Source organism: Thermobia domestica, chromosome 3 (genome assembly GCF_964235325.1).
Source record: "Thermobia domestica chromosome 3, izTheDome1.hap1.1, whole genome shotgun sequence".
Classification (NCBI taxonomy): Eukaryota; Metazoa; Arthropoda; class Insecta; order Zygentoma; family Lepismatidae; genus Thermobia; species Thermobia domestica.
The window spans coordinates 26668519-26689627 of NC_137456.1; the positions used below are offsets into that span (position 1 = coordinate 26668519).

A 21109-nucleotide genomic window follows, 5' to 3' on the forward strand; every position below is an offset into this window, starting at 1 on the left:
CTTCAAAATCGCCTCCGCAGCTTTCACCACTGCCTCTGAAGATGCGAAACGCCATCCCCGGAGGTGTTTCTTCAAGGTTGGACACAAAAAGAAATTACAAAGGGCTAAATCAGGGCTATATGGAGGATGGGGTACACACCGAACTTTGATCTTTGCAAGATAGTCAACAGAATTTCTGTACTGTTCTTCGCGTGTCAGTTCCATGTTGCCTTATACTAAATCGAAACTACGTGTGCTTGAACGGCTGCCAAGGTCACATTCCTGACGTCAAACTTGTTCGATCTATTCGCCACCTCTCTCACTACACAGACGTGTTTCGTTTTCTGTGCCTTGCTGTTGTATTCATCTCATAAACAGTGATGATCAGTCTTTAGTGATGAGCCTACGTACATTTCTACACTTTATTATAAAACTATATTTCTTTGAAATGATGGATATAGTGTAAACATTTGATCTTACATTTCATCTATACTCTTTCTTTTCTTTAAAATAATCTATTCGTATGTGTCCTTCTAAGAATATAGGTGGCAGTACTTAACAATTACATATCGTCTTTGCGGGCACAGAATAACACCAGTTCGATACTACATAAACATACTGACTTGTAATTTTGGATCCCCTCCCAACAAAAATTTGTGCGCGCGAATGTACAGTGTGCTATTTCTTTTGTCAATGACTGTTCAATTTAGACAGAATAAATTGTCTTTTAAGACCACAAAGCCTTACTGAACGTTTTTCAAGAATAAATGAAAAGGCATGTGACATGACCCAGTGATCTAGTTCTTTTGGAGACGAAATAGCCTGATGGGGAACGACCATTCTGCATTGAAAGTCTGTGCACCCGCCAACTGAACCGGAATCAAATTCCACTCGTGGTCCTGTCTTTTATAACCTCGGTGTTGTATAGGTCACAAAACACGAAATGAAGTTCGTTGATGGAGGTATTATTCATACCGGAAGTGGTAGAAATCAACCAGTTTTGGTTTTAACGTTGATCACTGTAGAACAAAAACGCTAATAGGTAGCGAGAAGCGGTTTCCTGCAACCGATTAAGCGTTCCTAGGATACATTACTTCCTTAACTTTTTACTAAAACCGGAAGTTGCAAAAATCCGCTACAACTTCCGGTTTCAATATTGATCTAGATAGAATAAAAACGATAAAAGATAGCGAGAAGAGTTTTTTTAAATCGCTGTAGCATTCTAAGAATAGGCCCCACCTCATGTCTTAACCCTCTATTCAAACCGAAAGTGGCAGAAATCAATCACTGCTGGTTTTAATGCTCATCGCTGCAGAGCGAAAACTGTAATAGATAGCGAACAGTAGTTTTGTACAATCAATTGAGCGTCCCAGGAATATATGCCGTCTCCATTGTAATATCTGTACTAAAATCAGAAGTGGTAGAAACTACCGCAACTTCCGATTTCAATATCAATTGATGCTATCCCACATTATACAATGCAAACTTCTCCACGTAGTGCGCACGTGACTTTGCTACCTGTTATTTGTTATTTATTTGTCTATTGTTATTTTCTTCATATTTCAATCATCTTTCTCCATATTATATATTTTTCTTTCCATTTATTCTTCAATCTATTGCATTCTTACAGATGTACTCTTTCTATTCATTTCCACTAAACTGCAGCTCGCGGTGACTCAGTGATAGAGCGTTCACTTCTGGTGCATAGGGTTCTTGGTTAGATCCCAGCTCACGCCAAGTGAGCTGTATGGTGAACGAATACTGTGTGCGTGGGTTTTCTCCGGGTTCGCCCATTTCCTCCCACTTTTTCATTGCACCATTTAATTCATTTCTCATCATAACCGTCTCCTTTAGCCTAGTTGACATAACCGCGGAACGTAAAACTTAAAGATTTAATTTCATCCCCCCCCCCCACTAAACTGCATCTACTTACAACCTGGTAAAACTCTCACGTGACTCTGCATTCCAGCATGGCGCCAATCTGGACGCGTCTCAACCTTTTTCCTCTCTCGTTTGCTTTCTTTTCTATTCGCTTCTTTATCTGATGAATCATTTTAACGAAAGACTCATAGTATACTGCTTTAGTGTCTAATTATTCACGCCGTTTTCTTGTAGTTAATTAATTTATATTATATATATATATATATATATATACAGGATGGTAATAAACTACTAGAACAAGCTTCGGGACTGATTCCCGAAACCGAAACCAGCAAAAAAAAAAAAAAAAAAAAAAAAAAAAAAGTCATCTGAAAGGATGGTTTCGGCGATATAAGGTGCCGAAAACGTGGGAAAATGAACTTCAGAGGGCTGTAATTCAGAAACAACGCAAGTAGTGCGGTTTAGAACATGGCACTCGAAGTCACACCTGCTTGATTGAAAAATGTATGTTTCAACCTCCGCAAGATGTGTGCAAGGTATTCCCCAATGGAACTTAGGGATTCTCTATAACCTGGCAAGTAATCCCTATGCTGCTTTGGGAAATCCCTCGCACACATCTTGCGGAGGTTTGAAACATACATTTTTCAATCAAGCAGATGTGACTTCGAGTGTCATGTTCTAAACCGCACTCTCCACGTTGCGTTGTTTCTGAATTACAGCTCTCTGAAGTTCATTTTCCCACGCTTTTGGTACTTTATATCGCCGAAACTATCCGTCACTGAACAAAGTTCCAGAGGACTTTTTTTTTTTTTTTTTTTTTTTTTGCTGGTTTCGGTGTCGGGAATCAGCTCCCGAAGTTTGTTCAAATAGTTTCTTACCATCCTGTTTATATACAGGGTGTCCCATAATTTATGTATATGTTGTTTCAAAGACTGCGGTAGAGAAACTAGCAACATAACATGGAACATAAACACATTACTCTCATATCTTCCCTTACAAACAATTCTCTTCGATTTAATCTGTTTTCCATGGCATAGTCCACCAATCCACCTTGCAAATCGATATATGCCTAGAGACGAAGAGCAACGTTGTCATAAACAGTTTTGACAGACCAGTACTGGTATCTTGTGGAACTCTTCTGTGATAGTTTTCCGTAGTTCGGTCAAATTTCGTATGTGATGTTGATACACTTTGTCCTTTAAACACCCCATAAGAAAAAGTCAGGTGGTGTCAAATCGGAAGATCGAGTCTCCGTGTAATTGTTTGTTGCAGAATACAAACGCACACGCTGTTCCAGAGACAACCATTCCGCTAACCTGTTTGGCATACACAAACTTCTAAGTCCAGTGACCGTTTTCCCCACTGTAACGCTACACAGTGTTACCGTATCGATTTTTTTTTTTTGGTCCAGAAATACAAATACTACAGTCAGTCAAACATCATAAGATATACATAATTATGGGCCACCCTAGCTATATATATCTGTTTTATTTAAAATCATGAATAATGGAATTATTTTTTAAAGACATATGAGGTAATCGAAGATAGTATTATAGCACTTCTATATGTTTAGTTATATCGAAGCTATGGCCAATTAAACGTTAATTGAGAGTTCTGCTGGATCAGGACTGCTTGTAGCGAAAAATCAAACAAGATAATACGTATATGAATAAAAAATGAAGTTAAACGGTTGTTAATGCGTGAAAGAAAATGAAATGAAAGAGTGAAACCAAGTGAAGAAAAAGATAATAATAATAATAATAATAATAATAATAATAATAATAATAATAATAATAAAGAACTGTTGGAAAATTGAATATTTCGGTGTTTAGTTTTTGTCTCCGTTGTTCTTTGATTCCATAATTTTCAGCTTTTGATATTAATCTTGAAGTAGGACTCAAATTTTGTTTGTGAAATGAAGTAGGTTAATGATTTTCAAACCTCAAACAAGAAAAACTCACTCGATATATTTTAAACTCGTATGTCAGGGCCACAAAAAAACTATTTAGAAAGTCGATAACAGCTTATCTAGACTGCCATGAATAAACGTTTGCTGTAAACAACAGTAGTTTTTTTCCCTTTGTCTTGAAAAAGAAAATTTCTATTTTTTTCCCCATACTTGATTCCTTTAAAAGGAGGAAAAAATCTATATTGAGTAAACAGTAGTTAACGAATCACGTGAAAATGAACACCATTACCATCAAACACATAATACAGTATGTGTCTTCTTGGAGTACAGAAGCACTTCACGAAGATTGCTCGTGTAGAATTATCTCATTTCCTACCTTGAGTAACTTTGAACAGCGGTAGTTTTGCCTTATTGGTTTTACCAGGTTGTGAGGTTCGGCCGTAGCTATTCGAATTCGCTGAAGTATCAAAATTAAAAAATAAGTATTGAACACAAACCGACAATTAAATAATGAAATAGGATATAAAATGATAAAAAATAAATAAACGAATGAGTAGGGTATTACTCGTTTGTTATTCAAAACAGGTCCAGCTCTACCATATGTGCAACACGTGTTTTTACGGGACAGTGTTTCGAGTGGCAGCAAAAATCAGTCAGAACTATATTAGTTAAAATAAATATTTCTTGTTGGAAACAGACTTCATGATGATGGTTGTTAAATTTACTAAGCTGACCTTCTGTTTGAATACTACATTCATAAATCTTGTTTAGGTCGCATTAGTTTATGGTCAGATTCACAGTGCTATAACAAATGGTCAAACAAATCCCAGCATGAATTGCTTGATTGTTGTCAGATACAAGAACTCAGTTCTTAAACAGTAGTGAACACTTATTCTGTTTAGCTAGTTATTACAGTTTTGATATGAAAACTAATCTTGTCTTTGTCACAAACAAGTTCCTTATCATTGAAGGTGGAAACTTTTTTTTTTTTTTTAATGACAGATATAGAAGGAAAAATTCAGAAATAAAGATAAAAGAGCTAGTTGCACTGGAATTCGAAACTGATATGTTGAGATTGAATCTCGATATTGAATTCTATGAAAAGGATTACCATCGTTCCCCCTGCAGGTGTGTTTGCTTTATCTTTCACTAACATAATAGATTATCGTGTAAAGAAAAAACCCAGACACAACAAGATTGTACTTCAGGGATGCAAATAACCACTCGCCCGAGCGAGTGGGTCATCGATGCGGGCGAGTTTTTAGTATCACTATTAAAATGCCGAAGGTAAGTAAATGATTTATATTGTGGGATGTGGTCTAGTAGCTTTTTTTCATGGGGTTGTAAAATTTTGTTGCTTATTTGCATCCCTGTTGTACTTGTATGTAGGCCCTTCTGAGTGCAAGTGCACTTTCTCTTCCCTTCGATGTTCATGGTGGGGTAGCATACTTAGAATCGCGGCTCTTAAGATTTGTTCTTTCTGGAAAAAGGGGGCGGCAAATTGCCTAGGGTCGTCCTTGATTCAAAATACATCCCTTTTGCATCGATGGAGTGAATGACACAGTGTAACAGACTGAAACGACCCGTGTAAATCTGCTTGTGGTATATCCCGAAGATTTGATGTAACAACCCTCGTGGTTGTCGTCAAAGAGGCGCCCTATCAGTAATAACGTGGGTATTAGAAACATAAAATAATTGCAGCAGGATAGGTATCGTGAATAGAGTGGATGAATCACACACACACACACTAACACTTGTTTTGTTTTCAATTACGAAGTACTGAATATTCACGTATGACTCGGAAAATGTTTTCATGTGGGTTCTCGGTAAACGTTTGATCCTCACGAACAGATTCATGGCAATTCCCTTGTTGTAGAAACACGGGCATTGTTTCCGGTTTGTCTACCCACCCTGTTCTGACACTTTAGTGATAAGAGTGAGCACTTTTGCGTTTGGTGGGATCATAGCAATAGGTCCATGCTTTTTCTTTTTCAGTCATCGTACGAATATTTAAGAATTCCTGTTTCTATGAGAAGTTGAAGCATGTCTTTTTTTTTTTTTTTTTTTGCGTACTGAATATACACATGTTTTTGGTGATCAAATAAAGAATGTGACAGAAACTGAGAAGCGTTTTTCTTTTCTTTTTTCTTTTTTGCACAAGTCCTCTACGAAAATCGGAAGAATCGTCTCTCTGTTAATAGTCTTCGCTGCCCTTATCCAGTTGTTTTGAATATTGGGAAGTCAGTGGATAACATGAAACAGTTAAGAGAGCGACAGTTAATATATCTGAAAATATTATTAAATAAAACTAACAGGTAGGGGTCACGGTGGCTCAGTAGTAGAGCGCTTACCTCTGGTGTGTGGGGTCCCTGGTGCGATGCCCGGCCAAGTAAGTTTGTGGTGGACAACATCGTGTCCGAGGATTTTCCCGAGGTACTCCCGTTTCCTCCCACATTATCATTCTAACAATTCTTCCATTGTCATTCACTTGTTTTTAATCATTCGTCTTCCTTAGCGTAAAGGACATAATCATGGTACGTTAAACTTAAAGATTTCATTTCATTTCATTTCAAATAAAACTAACAGGTAGCAGTATCACAGTTTGTGTGTGTATACTCCCACGTCAAGGAGTTTGGTTTCTCAGTGTACATAACTCCACTCACCCTCTATTGTTCATTCAAAAACGTTAAGGTGAGTTAGCACTTGGAAATAGAAAATTTTAAGGCTTGAGATTTGTCAAGTAGATAATCATTTAGTCTCGTTTTGTTGTGTATTCCACGAACAAATTAGTATTCTCCATCCAGATCATTATGCTAACCCGCTAATCTCAACAGCACTGCGGATAGTCTATCAAGCAAGGATGATATCCATAATTACTTCCATTGAAATACGTGGATAACCAATTTTTGATTGTCTATATCTTGGGATGAACCGGGTGGATCACGTCCTTGAACGAACTCTGTAAATTTTAACCCTCTGCATCCTAGTCATAGTTGTTGGTGGTCCATGAGGTAGTTCTCGAGATTTTGTCTCTCTGGAAAGAACGCACGGTCAGACTGGAAATAAAGAGGTTGTCGAGTAGATTATCATTTAGTTTCATTTTGCTTTGTATTCCACGGAAAAATTAATATTTGCATCCGGAACATTATACTAATCCGCTAATCTCAGCAGCACTGCGGGTAGCCTATTATACAAGGATACCTATAATTACTATCATTCGAATACGTAGGGAACCAATTTTTGATTGCCAGTGACGTAAACCTGTGGCCTGTGGCCCGGGCGCTGGATTAGGAGGACGCAAAATTGGGCAAATATTTGGGGAGCGTTTTGGTTTGGTTAGTCGGGGGGGTGTGCTAAGGCGAGTTCTTGATCTTACCCCGGGCGACAACTAGCGTATTGTTTCTATCTTTGGATCAACTTGGGAACTCTATTTGTATCGTGGTTATAATTGTTGGTGGTCCATCAAGTAGTTTTTGAGATTTTGTCTCCCGAAAGGAGACAAAGTTAGAGAAAATAGATAGATGGTGTGTGAGAAAAGTAATGAGACTAGCAACACTGCGGGCGATCTGGCAACGTTGTGTCTACCGGCCTGAGCTAGACCGGTTTGTTTATCCCTTCCACTTCCTCAGTCCGAGTTACAACTCCGTATAGCTAACACATTATTTTTGACAGCGTCATCAGTGAAGTTCTGTTTTTGTTGTGTGTTACAGAAATGGAGCATCGGAATTTAGAGCAACGTTGTGCAATAAAGTTTTGTTTTAAACTCGGTGAATTCGCGAGTGTGACGTTTGAAAAATTGAAACAGGCCTTGGGAAACATTGCTTATCAAGAGCACAAGTTTTCCGCTGGCACAAATTATTTTTGGAAGGCCGAGAACACGTTGAAGATTAACCTCGCTCAGGGAGACCTTCAACTTCAAAAAACTGACGAAAACGTTGAACGTGTGAGGACTCTTGTGAGATCAGACTTTAGTTACTACAAAATCAGTCTCATTACTTTTCTAACACACCTCGTAAAGAAGTTTAACAATAATGATGATGAGTGAACAGTTACATTTAAACACTTTCACCATACATCAAATTTTGACAGACGATTTGAACATGCGAAAGATTTGTTCCAAAATGGTGCCGAAAAACCTCACAACTGAACAGAAGGACAATCGAAAAAACGTGTGCATTGATCTTCTTGAGAGGATTGCCAATGACCAAGAATTCTTCAATTGTGTGAACACAGGTGATGAATCTTGGATATTTGAGTACGATCTTGAAAGAAAGCGGCAAAGCGAAGAGTGGCACACTCCGTCATCTCCTCGGCCGAAGAAATGTCGAATGAGCAAATCAAAGATCAAGACGATGCTGATTTGTTTTTTTGACAGTAAGGGTATCGTGCACAAAATATTTGTCCCACCAGGACAAACTGTCAACGAAGTGTTTTATAAAAGTGTCCTTGAAAGGCTCAAGAAAAGAGTGATTCGTGTGAGACCAGACACTGCAGACAAGTGGATGCTTCATCATGACAATGCCCCGTGTCACACGGCCATTTCCATCAGTGAATTTTTGATCTCAAAACGCATTACTGTTGTTCCTCAACCCCCCCCCCCCCCCTATTTACCTGATTAAAGTCCTTGTGACTTTTTCCTTTTACCGAAATTGAAACATGTCCTAAAAGGACGTCATTTTGGAACTCTGGAGAACATTCAAAAGACTGCCCGACGAGTTAAAAGCCATACCACTTGACGACTTCCAGCGTTGGTAACAAGAGTGGGAACAACGACTTCGTCGGCGTATAGCTGCCCAAGGGAACTACTTTGAAGGGGATAACTTTGTTGTTTGAAAAACAAAAACTTTAGTTACTACAAAATCAGTCTCATTACTTTTCTAACACACCTCGTAAAGAAGTTTCCGATAAACCAAACTCTGTAATAACTTTTTCAAGACATTTTCTTATAATCCAAATATCTGGGCGTGCAGTTTATTATGTATAATTGGCGAGCACCTAAATTTCGGCACTATACAAAGGTCTTGAAAACAACAGGCAGTTCAGTTAACGTTATTTTGCAGTTACTACCTTTCTGAATGTTCCAACTGTTTGATGTTTTTTCATTGACTTTAAATGATTTACTAAAATTGAAGAAAGTGGAGGTGAGCGTAGCGAAGGCCCTTAACAGCAGTATTTTCATCATCTTCACAGCTAAACAGCGATCTTGTATTCGTTCCGGGGGCACGGTGGCTCAGTTGTAGAGTACTCACATCTGGTGCTACGGGGTTCCTCGTTCGATCCCAGCCCAAATGAGTTTTGGTGGACAATATCGTGGATTTTCTTGTGGTTCTCCTGTATCTTCTTAATTCTCATTCCACAAATTCTTCCATTATTGTTGGTGCCGCGGTGGCTCATAATAGAGCGTTCACCTCTGGTGTATGAGGTTCGTGGTTCGATCCGAGCTTGCGCCAAGTGAGCTTTGTGGTGGACAAACACCGTGTGCATGGGTTCTCCCGTTTCCTCCCACTTTCTTCATTCCACCATTTCATTCATTTCTTATCATCACCGCCTCCATTAGCCTAGTCGGCGTCCTCGCGGAAGTAAAACTTAAAAAGATTTGTTCCATTACCGTTCACTTTTCGTTACTTATCCGTCACCTTTAGCCTAAAGTGGGGCGTTAAACTAGAAATTTCATATTATTTGTACCCCTTTGACTTCCACAATAACTTAATCAGTTTCCACACCACTTTGATTCGTGTATATCATTTGAATATGTAGAGCGAAAATTTACATGTTGTGGTGCATGGTTGCGAAACGTGGTCGTTTACTTTAAGGAAAGAACGCATGAACGCATACTGGAGGAAGTATTTATCCTGAGACGAGGATCCAAGAGGGACAGGACTGTTGAATGGTGGAAACTTCATAACGAGGAACTGCATAATTTATACCACGTACCTAATATTGTTAAAATCATTAAGTGTAGGAGGCTTGGGTGAGCAGACCATTTAGCCAAAATAGAAGAAAGTACTTTCAAAATTTTCGGGAGACGACCATTACGAAGACCCAGGTGCAAATAGGAGGAGAATATTAAGGTGAATCACGCAGTAATAGGAATACAAAGTAGGAAGTGAATCCAGTTAGCGATTAACAGAAATCAGTGTAGAGCTATGAATGTGACATTGAACGCTCAGTTCCTGGGCCACAGAATGAGGTTGTTATATATATATATATATATATATATATATATATATATTACTTGAATGCCTTTGAACGACATTAACAACCTCATTAATCCCACTCTGTCAGCGTCATTTTTTTCTGAGTAAAACAGAATTTAATGTGAAAGTTTTGCTCGATTCTGTCTTCCGTAGTGATGATTTTTCATTAGCTAAAGAAAGTGACAGTTTTTTTTCTTTCTTTTTAGCGAACGAAGTTTCATTGTTCCGTGCTTATAGATAAAAGTTGATATGCCTTACTGTATGGAAGGGATTATTTTTCTTGATCTCGATAAGTCATTCTTATTATTTAATTGCTTCACTGTGAAGGTTTTCTCACTCTTAATGACGCCATTAATGTAGTACGATTATTATTTTTCCGTCATGTTTCTAGTATAGGCGTTACGAAAAGATTTTTTTTTTTTTTAAATAAACATGAGTAAATTGTCCTGACATTGGCAGTGGAGATAATCATAAAATTTACACACGCATTGTTTTTCCACCTGAAAATCGATATGATGGAATTAGGGTACGACTTACAACTTTTGCTGCAGTGTGAATTTCATTAAATTTATGAAATGATATCTTCTAGTTTTATGTCCAACGGACATGACGGTTAGGCCAAAAGAGACGGTTATGATCAGAAATGAGTGCGATGGTGGAATGAATAAATGAAACGGAAGAATCCCGAGAAAACCACGCACGCGATGTTTGTCCAAGTCCACAAAGTCACTTGGTAGAGCTGGAATCGAACCAGGAACCCTTGCACCAGAGATAAATGCTCTACCACTGAGCCACCGCGGCCTCTCATTAAATTTATGGTACGGGAGTACTGATACTAATACATTATAAAGCTAATTAATACTAATTGCATATTCCTAACAGGACTAAATATTCTGTGAAGTGTCACTCGCAAAGCAGCGAATTACGTTTTAAGTTTAAATTTGCAAGTTTTTGAGGCATTTGAAACCGTGATTTGAAAAAGGTTGAAGATCGCTTACGTATACCATGGATCTTAAAATTAATTGTTTTACATTATTGGCCAGTCTTTCGTGCAAAAGAAACAAGTAGATAAACGAATGGAAATACTATATATTTTGGTATATATTTATTTAGTAGAGAAATTCTACTAATTTTGCAGTGATCTTTATCACATTATGTCCAGGGATATAGATAAGATATTATGGTACAAAAATAATAGTATGTTAAATATGAACTGTCTTACCTTGTACTTCAAAGTAGTTGAACTTCATTCAAACAGTTTCGGTGTGCGCTGATATCTTTGTCGATTACTTCTAAATTCTGCTAAACTGTAGACATATGATATCAGCTGATAGACAAATTTTAATAGCAACTTTATACTCTCCTTAGATTTTTGTGTTTCGATTCTACAACTAGCAGAAAAATGAATCATAGTTATCTGGAGATAAATTCCGACTTTTAGTCACAGGAAGGACTTGAAGAAGGAATTTAGCGATAAGTTTATAAACTGAGCAGCGTACGTTTTCAGGAAGGTAGTTCATTATAGTTTTTGAAAAGTGAGTTTTTTTCCCCTCAAAAAAAAGTTCCACAGGAAGGGAGGAACCTTCACATACATCCCCAGTTCAGCAGTATTTATATGTCATCTACAAAGGTGTGAGCGTACATCGAAAACTGTTTGTTTAAAATGCAAGTACTTTGTGATAGAAGGTAAGGCCGTTCATATTTCAAATATTCATTATATATCGTTTAATATCTATGAGAAATTGTGCTATTGTTTAGTTAATTTCTCCAACTTTTATGAGATATTGTTGTTTACAGCCGACTTCAAATTCTGGAGGCCAAGAGGAATCGCTGACAAGCACTGAATTTGAGAGATTTTTAGCCGAAAGAGCGGCAGCTGCAGAAAACCTTCCTACAATTCCAGCAGCCGCAGCGACAACGGGTCCTGTCACATCGACACGGCCTCATCATCGCCAGTTAGACAAAGAAGAAACCGAGAGTTCCTTGTTTGCGTTGTGAGAGGGGTGTGCAAGGATTCCTGGACATTATACACCCATACCCTTCATATACCTATATACTGTACTGTATAAATAATACATACTATATATAGGTATATATATGTATATTCAGATAAAGTCTTTGCATAAGCACATAGTGAAAAAGAATGGTGTTGACTGCAAGTCTGATTAAAGACGTTCTGTGTTTGCAAGGCTTCTCTATTTCCCAGTGTGCGAACGAAGAAAAAAAATCTTAAATGTTGATAGTGAATTCTACAGAAGAGCGAGTTTCATGTGTACTGGAGAATGAATGTGATAACAGATGTAACTGGTGTAAGAAATGTTATTACTCCCCGCAAATTTCTATCTGTCCTTGTAATCCTGTAGCAGTTACATACATCTACAAATATTGCTATGTTTATTGTTCGATCTTGTTATTTACTATAATTATTTTTATTGCTGGTAATTTGTATATATAAGAAGCTAGCAAGTAATTGTATTAGATATAGTTATATATATGTACCAGTAACTCGAAAAAAAAAAAAAAGTACCATCTTTGTTTCTAATCCCTAAAGAGTATTTTCTTCCAAAACATACAAAGAAGTCTGTTATTAGTAGCCATGTGCTTGCACATTTTAAGTGGCTACAATATTATATATATGCCATTTCTGTGTAATCTAAATGTATTTATGGGCATTGTATTGAGGCAAGTAACGATAGTTTACAGTGTTTTATATATAATATATATATATATAAAAGAAGAGAAATGTACCTAAATGTTAATATTATTCCAGTATTTTTTTTTTCTGTTTGTTTTTAGTTTTTAATTTGTGAATCAGCTTTGTATAGTTTTGGCGACCTCAGTAATGTTTGTAGATTTAGATGAAAGAAACAAATAATGAAATGCGTTGCTTTGCAATTCTGTTGTATTCATAAGATTAGTGATCATGCTAATACTCAACCACTTTCCCGTAACTGTAATGGTTGTATATAATCGATCATTCAAATGATGCTATTAAAAAAGTATTCCATTAAAAAACCTTGTTATATCAAAGAAAGAGTTGTTGAATCAAAACTAAATTTAGAAATAATGAAATATAACAATTTATACAGTCAGTTTATTTATGCTTTTTGTTTCATAGGTACTTAATTCTGCTTTACAAATTTTAATTACAAAATCATTTTTGTGCCAAAGTTCATAGTTTCGCTGAAGACAAATCTAAACAATACCTATTAATTAACTATGAAAATACGATAGTTTCCCGTCGGTATATGAAATTAGAGCAAAATAGATAAGTCCGATATGAAAGAATAGTTCACCTTTTTTGTGACATTTAGAATAATAATCAGCATCTACATGATACTAAAATTGAAATACAGTAGACTTCCGAGTATATGGCTCGTGACTATATGGCCTAGTTTCCGGGCTATCTTTTCATATCTATGTACTGTAAAATTATTTTGAGTAATTTTTCTTAAGAATAAGGCCTACGATTTACAGTAACGTTTTGTTTATGTTTCCTTCATTTAAGTTAGGCATTAGAGAATTTATGTTAAAATGTGAACAGTTTACATATACTGTACGTATTCTTTAACTTTTTCTCTAGTAAATTCTTGAAACGTGCAATGCAGTACATAAACATTTATAAACTACCAGCACAGAGCCAAATAAGAAGTAAGAAAATACGTGCTTTATTATAACAGAGAGTTTTGGTATAAAAACTTTCTCTTCTGGTATTGGTGGCACAAAGAAATGAGTTCATAGAACTTCGGCCTATCCGGCTTTTTTGTTTGTTTTTTTGTTGTGCTGCATGCCCTTCCGCCACATTAGGTCAGATACTCGGGAGTTTACTGTATCGCGAATTTAAACAATAAGATACCGTAAAGAATGCTAGCAAGGTGGTTATGAAATATTTTAGATCAAGGGTGACAATCAAATTGCTTCAGCAAACGAATGATTAGATTGTAAAGCACTGCTGTAGATACGTTTATTCAGTTCCATAATGAGGCAAATTAAGTTATCAATTTCTTCTTTTGTTTCTTCGTCAAGCTTCTACTATTATAAGCGTAATAATTCTAAAGAAAAAAATAAGATCGAATTTTTTATTTTACATTTTCTACGACTAAATGACTCAGCGTTAATTTGGAATGTAGAACCAAACAAAGCAAGAGAAACCAGTAATGACGTGTGTGGCACATTAGGATATTAGACTATTTTTTTTTTTTTTTTTTTTTTTTTTTTTGTTTTAAACGAGGGTCACTCCAAAAGTTTTGTAATACAAGAGAACTATACGTCCTATTAACTAATCGTTTTACATATGTTCAAAGTAGTTTTTTCCTGCGGCTACAACTTCATGATCGACCCTTCAGTTTTGTCTTCTGTGTGGAAATGACGTCTCCGCAAATGTTTTTTTAAGATTAAAGAAGAGCTAAAAGTCACACATAGCCAAATCAGAGGAATAGGGGGATGCGGAAGAGTTTTAACATGATGAGCCTATAGATATTCCACTGTTTGCTTTGCAGTGTGCGAGGAGGCATTGTCGTTGTGGAAGAATAAACCGAATTTTCAAGGAACCAAGAATTGGGGTAAACAGACGGTTGTGTACCAGTTTGCTGTAACCATTTTCTCTTTTTGTAACCTAGTAGCTGCAGCGAGACCAGTGCTTCGGAAGAACACAGCGTACATTACTTTCTTCATTACTTTTTTTTTTTTTTTTTTTTTTTAATTAATACAAAGTTGGCGTCGCGTCATCTTCATAGATCCATACACGACTTTCCTGACGAGTGGGGCAGTCATAAAATGAAATGTAGGTTTCATCATCTGTCACAATTTTTAAAATCTCCTTGTGTCCACCTTGTTTTAACATAACCAGAGTTTCACGAGCAATTCTGATCCTCTCTGCTTTCTTAAATTCAAACAATTGATGGGGTATTCACCGAGAAATTACCTTTTTCAGTTTGAGATGCTTGTATAAAATTGTGTACACTGATGAGGATCCAATGCGAAGTGCCTCCTCTATCATCGCATAGGTACACCTTGGATCTTTAGAGACCATGTCTTGCACAGCAGCCACTAAATCCAACGTTGTTGAACACGGAGGTCTTCCTTCACGGGCTTCACCTTGCAATAACCTCCGACTCCTTTGAAAGCCCTTGTAGCATCTAAACACTTTTGTATATGATGGAGCGCTATCCCCAAACTCTGACCTCAATCTTGGTGACAGTTTTTGTCGTTTAGGCCAACGCGAAAATCATAGTAAAACATGGCTCAAAATGCTTCGCGTGAGAGCTCCATTCAAACCACACTTTTGATCACAAATGTCATTCTTACACAAAACTCATAGATTGGACAATACAGTTCCGTATATTTTCAATACTCCAGATGTCTCATTGTAATGTGAAAAAATGTTTTATCTCATAGTACTTGCGTATTGCAAAATATATGGAGTGACTCTTGTATTTATTTATTTTAATATTGTTCTTAGAATTAGTTAAATTACGCTATTCACTCACTGGAAAGAAATCGAAACTTTTGTCAAATCAGTGCAACCAGATGTTAAAATTTATTTAAAGCAGAATGCTAATAAATACTTTCGGATATGCATGCGAACAATATTGAGATGTAAAAATAGCGGTGCCACGAAACGTTTAATAATAATAATAATAATAATAATAATAATGGTAAGTGTAATTTTTCTGATCTGTTGGATTGTTTTAACTTCTCATCACGAGGTACCATAAAATTGTTCTTAAGAATTTTCCCACAGATTGTTATTGTTATTTATGAACGTAATTTAAAAATTTCTCTTCAGATTTTTTAATATAAATAATTAAGCTCCAAAAAATAAATATATGTTCAAGTTATTAGTATGTAATGATGGCACAAGATGATTCGCGGGTATGCATAGTTGAGGAGAATTTTGTTGATTCTTTTTTTTTTTTTTTTTCTGTCCCTCTGAATATTTATTTTTTATCACTGAGCAAAAGATTCTGATGCAAGAAACAAGCTAAAGATTTATATCGTTATGTTTTTGGTTTTGTAGATCAATACAAAGCATTTCACATCAGATTCAATAAAAAAGTAAAACTGTTTAAAAAAAAGTTTTTTCTTTCTTTTTTAAAAACAAAGCGAGTAGAATTTTCGCTACTCATAATGTGTAAAAAATACACACCGTACGTTGACTTAGCACAGAATTGTGATCTCTAATATTTCGTAGATTTTCTGCTCGTAGCATAACATCTGTTCACGTTGATATTGGAACAAGATGATGGTGAAACCATCTCCGTTGGTCTAGTGGCTAGCACGCGCGCCTTTCGTGCACGTAATCCCGGGTTCCCAATGGAAGAATTGAACGAAATGCGGTGGTTCCAGTAAAGTGTTGGTCAACATCTCTCATAGCTACAGCCCTAAAAGAGACTTTAAATTGCAAGAAGAGTAACAAAGAAGATGGCAACAGTTCTCGATTTATTTGTAGTTTGGTTTAAAGGAGACTCTATGAGATCTGGATCTACAACTTAACTTTGGATCCAAATCACATGCACGCGCACTGAGGATGGAAGTCGGTTTCGTTTGAGTTTGAGGTATATATATATTTTTTAATTTAACGTCCCTTTGAGCAGCGAGGCTATATGAAACGTCGACCTACTGATTAACGTGGAATCCAAAATGCATGAGTTTCCGTCGGGATTAGAACCCGAGTCTCTCATGGTCACGAAGAGCTCCGAAGTCAGGTTTCGTACAGAAAATAGCTATAACTTTACCCTTAATGGAGTTCATGTGATAATTTTTTGGAAAGTACAGTCAACCAAGCTTTGAATAATGGTGTTGTCATACTGATATGGAGGAAGATAACTGAAATAATCCAGTCCTTTCCTGTCTCCCTTTCCTCCCCCCAAAAATTCTTTTTACACCTGACACTCAGACGTCTTACTATCCCAGGATGCTATGTAGGTAGTTAACTATGTAATCTCGTAGCTAACACATGTTCATATTGACTTTTCGTAGGACCAATCATGATTCTGTGATCATATAGTGTGTATCAGCATTTCCTATCAAATTATTGACAAATGACCTAGGTAGCGTTTGTATTTGGAACAAAATGCTTCAGTTCATTCAACTTGTAAAGACGTAGAAGGAATTAAAACGTATATAACCCCCCCCCCCCAAATCTCAAAATCACTTCAACATTCATGAACTCACATAAGCACTTAAAGACTGAAAATAAAAAATAGAATAAAAACCTATTGGTTAAGAAGAGTGTAGATTGTTTTTAAAGAGAAAAATTCTCTCAAGTGAACGTTTAACAACTGATATTCGAAGTGGTGTTGAGTGCCATACAACTGAAAATAAGAAGATTATACAACAGGGAGTACTTTCTAATTTTTTTATTTTTTATTTATTTATTTATTTTTTTTTTAAGTGTCCAAGTAAGTTTTTAGATTTATGGGCCTAGATTCAAAAACTTCATGCGTTATTCCTAGTTTAAATCAAAGGCAAGTAGGAAGTCACATTCTGAAGATTGTGAAGTACATTAACTCTTGAAGTGAATTCTTTTTACAAGAAAATTCAGGGCTCTGTCTGGTGTCAAAATATTTTTTTTTTTTTTTTTTCTGAATTGCAGGAATGTTACCGGTAATAGTCCACAAAACAACGTAAAATGGCCTTCATGGATACAGTACGCATTGAAGATGATAAGCAGTCATTAAGCTCTTCTGTGACTAAGCGGTTAGCGAACGCGCTTTCGGCGTGGGAGACCCAGGTTCGATTCCACTTTAATCAGTAGGTCCACGTCTCATAGAGCCTCGATGCTGAAAGGGATGTTAAAATCAGCTCAATAAGCAGTCGTTGAAACGTGTACGGACAGGAAAAAAACACAATTTTGATTCCCATCGGGAGTTCATGTGGTTCGGATCCCACATTAGCTGAAGGTTAACGTTTCATATAGCCTAGCTGGTGAAAGGCTAAACTCGAATAAACGTAACCAAGTAAATACAAGTGTGTAAGTGAGTTGCAAGATATTGTTTTGTTGTTCAGTATGCATCCTATCAGTACATTAAAGGGATTTTTTTTCTATAATATTTGACTCCGAATAACTTTCAAAATATAATTTACTATGTCTCTTGTACAATTATTCTTGACTAAGATGGATATTATTATGCGCTGAAGAAAAAGCCGATTACTAATGCTAATCAATCCAAAATTTGAAAATTTTGAAGATAATGCCATATCAAGTCATATGTACACAATAAGATTTTTAAACGAATATGGCACGGACTTAACATGTTTGCCTCACAATCTTGACTTACAACCATTAATTTTCGTTCTCTTTCTGTGAATATATTTCCAAGAGAGAAAAATAAAGTATATGTTTTCTCATCGCTTATTTAAAAAACCCAGTGAGTATTCAGTATATTATTGTAGAATGTTCGAAATACTCAAGACCTCAGAAAACTTTTGGGTGTACCTAAAACCCATCGCTGGATTTTGGGTCGAATATATATTTAAGGATTCGAATATTTAGGGAGTGACTGTATTCTCGCTTCTATTCGTGCGATTGAAATAATTAACGTTCTCTGAGGTTTAGCTCTTACGTATTTTGTCTTGTTGTTAATATTCTTTTGGTTATTTTTCGTGTTATTTAGTTTCTTTTTAGTTTTATAAGGACTTTGAGTTTTAATTTTAATTTTTTTCTTTGGTAATTATTTATTATGTTTTATTTTATATTTAATAGAGCTTTTACGCGTATTTCTTTGTTTTAAAACTCATACTGTTGTTCATTGTTTATATTTTGGGAGTTCTTTTATGATAACTGTATGTCAGCCATTGGTGTTTCCGTGACGGGACAAATAACCTTATCGCTGATGTTCCCATTAAAAGTCCAATTAATTATCTTATAACTGTATTACTCTTCGTTAAACAACTTTTCCTTATATATATTGTTAAATGAAAAAGTTCACAAAAACTGAACGAAAATTTGTGGTTGTAAGTGGGGATTAAGAGAGAGGCATCGTATGTTGTTCATTGTACAAACTTTGCTTTTAGTAGACTTAAATCCGATTTAAACTATTCGCAGAACAAAACAATACGTTCATTATAAAGGTTATTAACATGTAACAGCTATATTAAATATGTATATGGTGTCAACAGGGAGGAGGGAGGGAAGAGAATTAGCGAGCTTTTTTTTTAAATATATATATATATATATATATATATATATATATATATATATTACAGTTTCGTGTTGAAGTTAATTGGCTGAAGTAGCCTTTGGTAGCCAATCAGGATTCAGGAATTGTTTCGCTGTCTCTTCTATATAATCTATCATCACCTGTGTATTTATAATGTCCGACGAAGCCAAGTGGCGAAACTGTTAGACGTTAATATTTTTTTACAATAAGCGTATTGTTTTGCTCAGCGCGTAGTTTAAATCGGATTTAAATGGTAAGTTCGTTTATATAATACCATATGAAGTTTTTATTTTCCATTAGAAAAGAGCATAATGTGGAGTGCAATAAGTTCTGGAATTTTAAAATTAAATATATCATCTGTACGTAATTTAAAAATGGGTATTTTTTTTTTAATTTCATTGTATTGGTTGTAATTTTATAATTTATTGAATGAACTGTGTATGAAAATGACAATTCATTTATTAACAGTAAAAATTTTTCTCTACTTTTCAAACCAATTAAATAGATGGTGATGCATTGTAAATTATATTTTTATACAAAGTTGTGTGAACGAAGAAAGAAATACAATTAAATAATAACATTAAATAGCAATTTATTCTCCCAATCCTGGCGTAAGTATTAATATATATATAGAGGGTGTTCTAAAAATGACGCCTACGAGCAACAGAGCGCTATTCTACAAGTCAAAGCGAAAATGTTATATGATGTTACATCCTCTAAGGTCTCCTGCAGCCGCTATGAGGAGTTCAAATTTCACTATGTGGCAACATCGCTGATTAATTTGGAACCATTAGGATTACTCTACGAATCCATCAAGCAGGTACATCGATGGTTACACTAATAAGTGATGCTATTGTCCATCTATATCGACTTTAATTATCATCTGGAAAAAATCAATTTAACTGATATTCATAAATTGTTAGATCTACTCTATTGTTCTTTATCTGCGAGGTTGCCATATAGTGCAATTCGCGTCTCCAGACGAAGACCCGAAAGTTATACAAATATATATATGCATATATATATTTGTGCTTTGTTTTGACTTGTAGAATAGTGGTCTGTGGGCACTATTTTTTAGAACACCTGATATATATTTATATATGTGCAAGTATAACATAACATTAAAAATATCAGTTTGGAATGAAATGTTAATATAATGGTAACAATAATTATTTGTTTGTACTTTTTGTTTTTTTATGTACAAATAGGATTGTATCATCTTTTGTGTATAAAAGCTTATTTTGAAGCGTATTAGTAGAGGAATTTTATTAAACTAGCACAAGAATTCTGTGTACAATCAAACTTCTTTCATTGTGTACGTGAGTGTATAAACCTATATTGTGACTAATATCTTGAATTATACGCATTGGCAGACAGCTTTGTGTACTTAAAGAAAAATTAATAGTAAAAACGAAACGCCGTCTCCAATGTACGAATATTACATATGAATGTATCAAGAACTGTTTATGTATATAACTTCTAATAGAGGGTGAATTGGGTACTTGTAAGACATTTTGAGGAATGAATGGCGCGCGTATAAATTTACGTTTATCAGTGTGAGTTGAATGTGATATACTATTTAAAAATGTTGTTGATATACCATATGTAAGGAAGAAAGTATTTAAAATCCGTTGTTTTCTATCTTCCATTGCATGCATCATTCGCGAAGATGATTCAATAAAAAGTATAATTGCTTTATGTACATGGTCTGAGAATATGGCGGGATGATGTCAGTGCCTTGTGGAATGTTTACAAAGTATATCCGTAATGCCAAGTTGAAACGCTTGTTGCTTTACGCGGACATTTTCTTCCCCTTATAGAAATATTACCCATAGACATATACATATAAAATGAGTTTTTAAAAAGAATGAATATTCAAGTATTGGTATTGTCATGTTTTGATTTGAATTCATGCATGAAAGTGTAGGATTTTATGTGTGCATAACTGTAATTTTAAAATGGTCGTTATCTTTTAAAGC

The 21109-nt window shown here is 35.6% G+C and overlaps 1 protein-coding gene across 5 annotated transcripts in view; it reads left to right on the forward strand.

The window, feature by feature from the left end:
- LOC145680246 (TOM1-like protein 2) overlaps nucleotides 1–19715 on the forward strand; it is a 172184-nt gene extending 152469 nt beyond the window's left edge. For all 5 annotated transcript variants that reach the window (XM_081750573.1, XM_081750575.1, XM_081750577.1 and 2 more), the window contains one exon: nucleotides 11764–19715. In XM_081750573.1, coding sequence (XP_081606699.1) covers nucleotides 11764–11964 — 201 coding nt within the window. In that variant the 3' untranslated portion in view covers nucleotides 11965–19715. The remainder of the gene's footprint in view (nucleotides 1–11763) is intronic.
- The last annotated feature ends 1394 nt before the right edge of the window (nucleotides 19716–21109 follow it).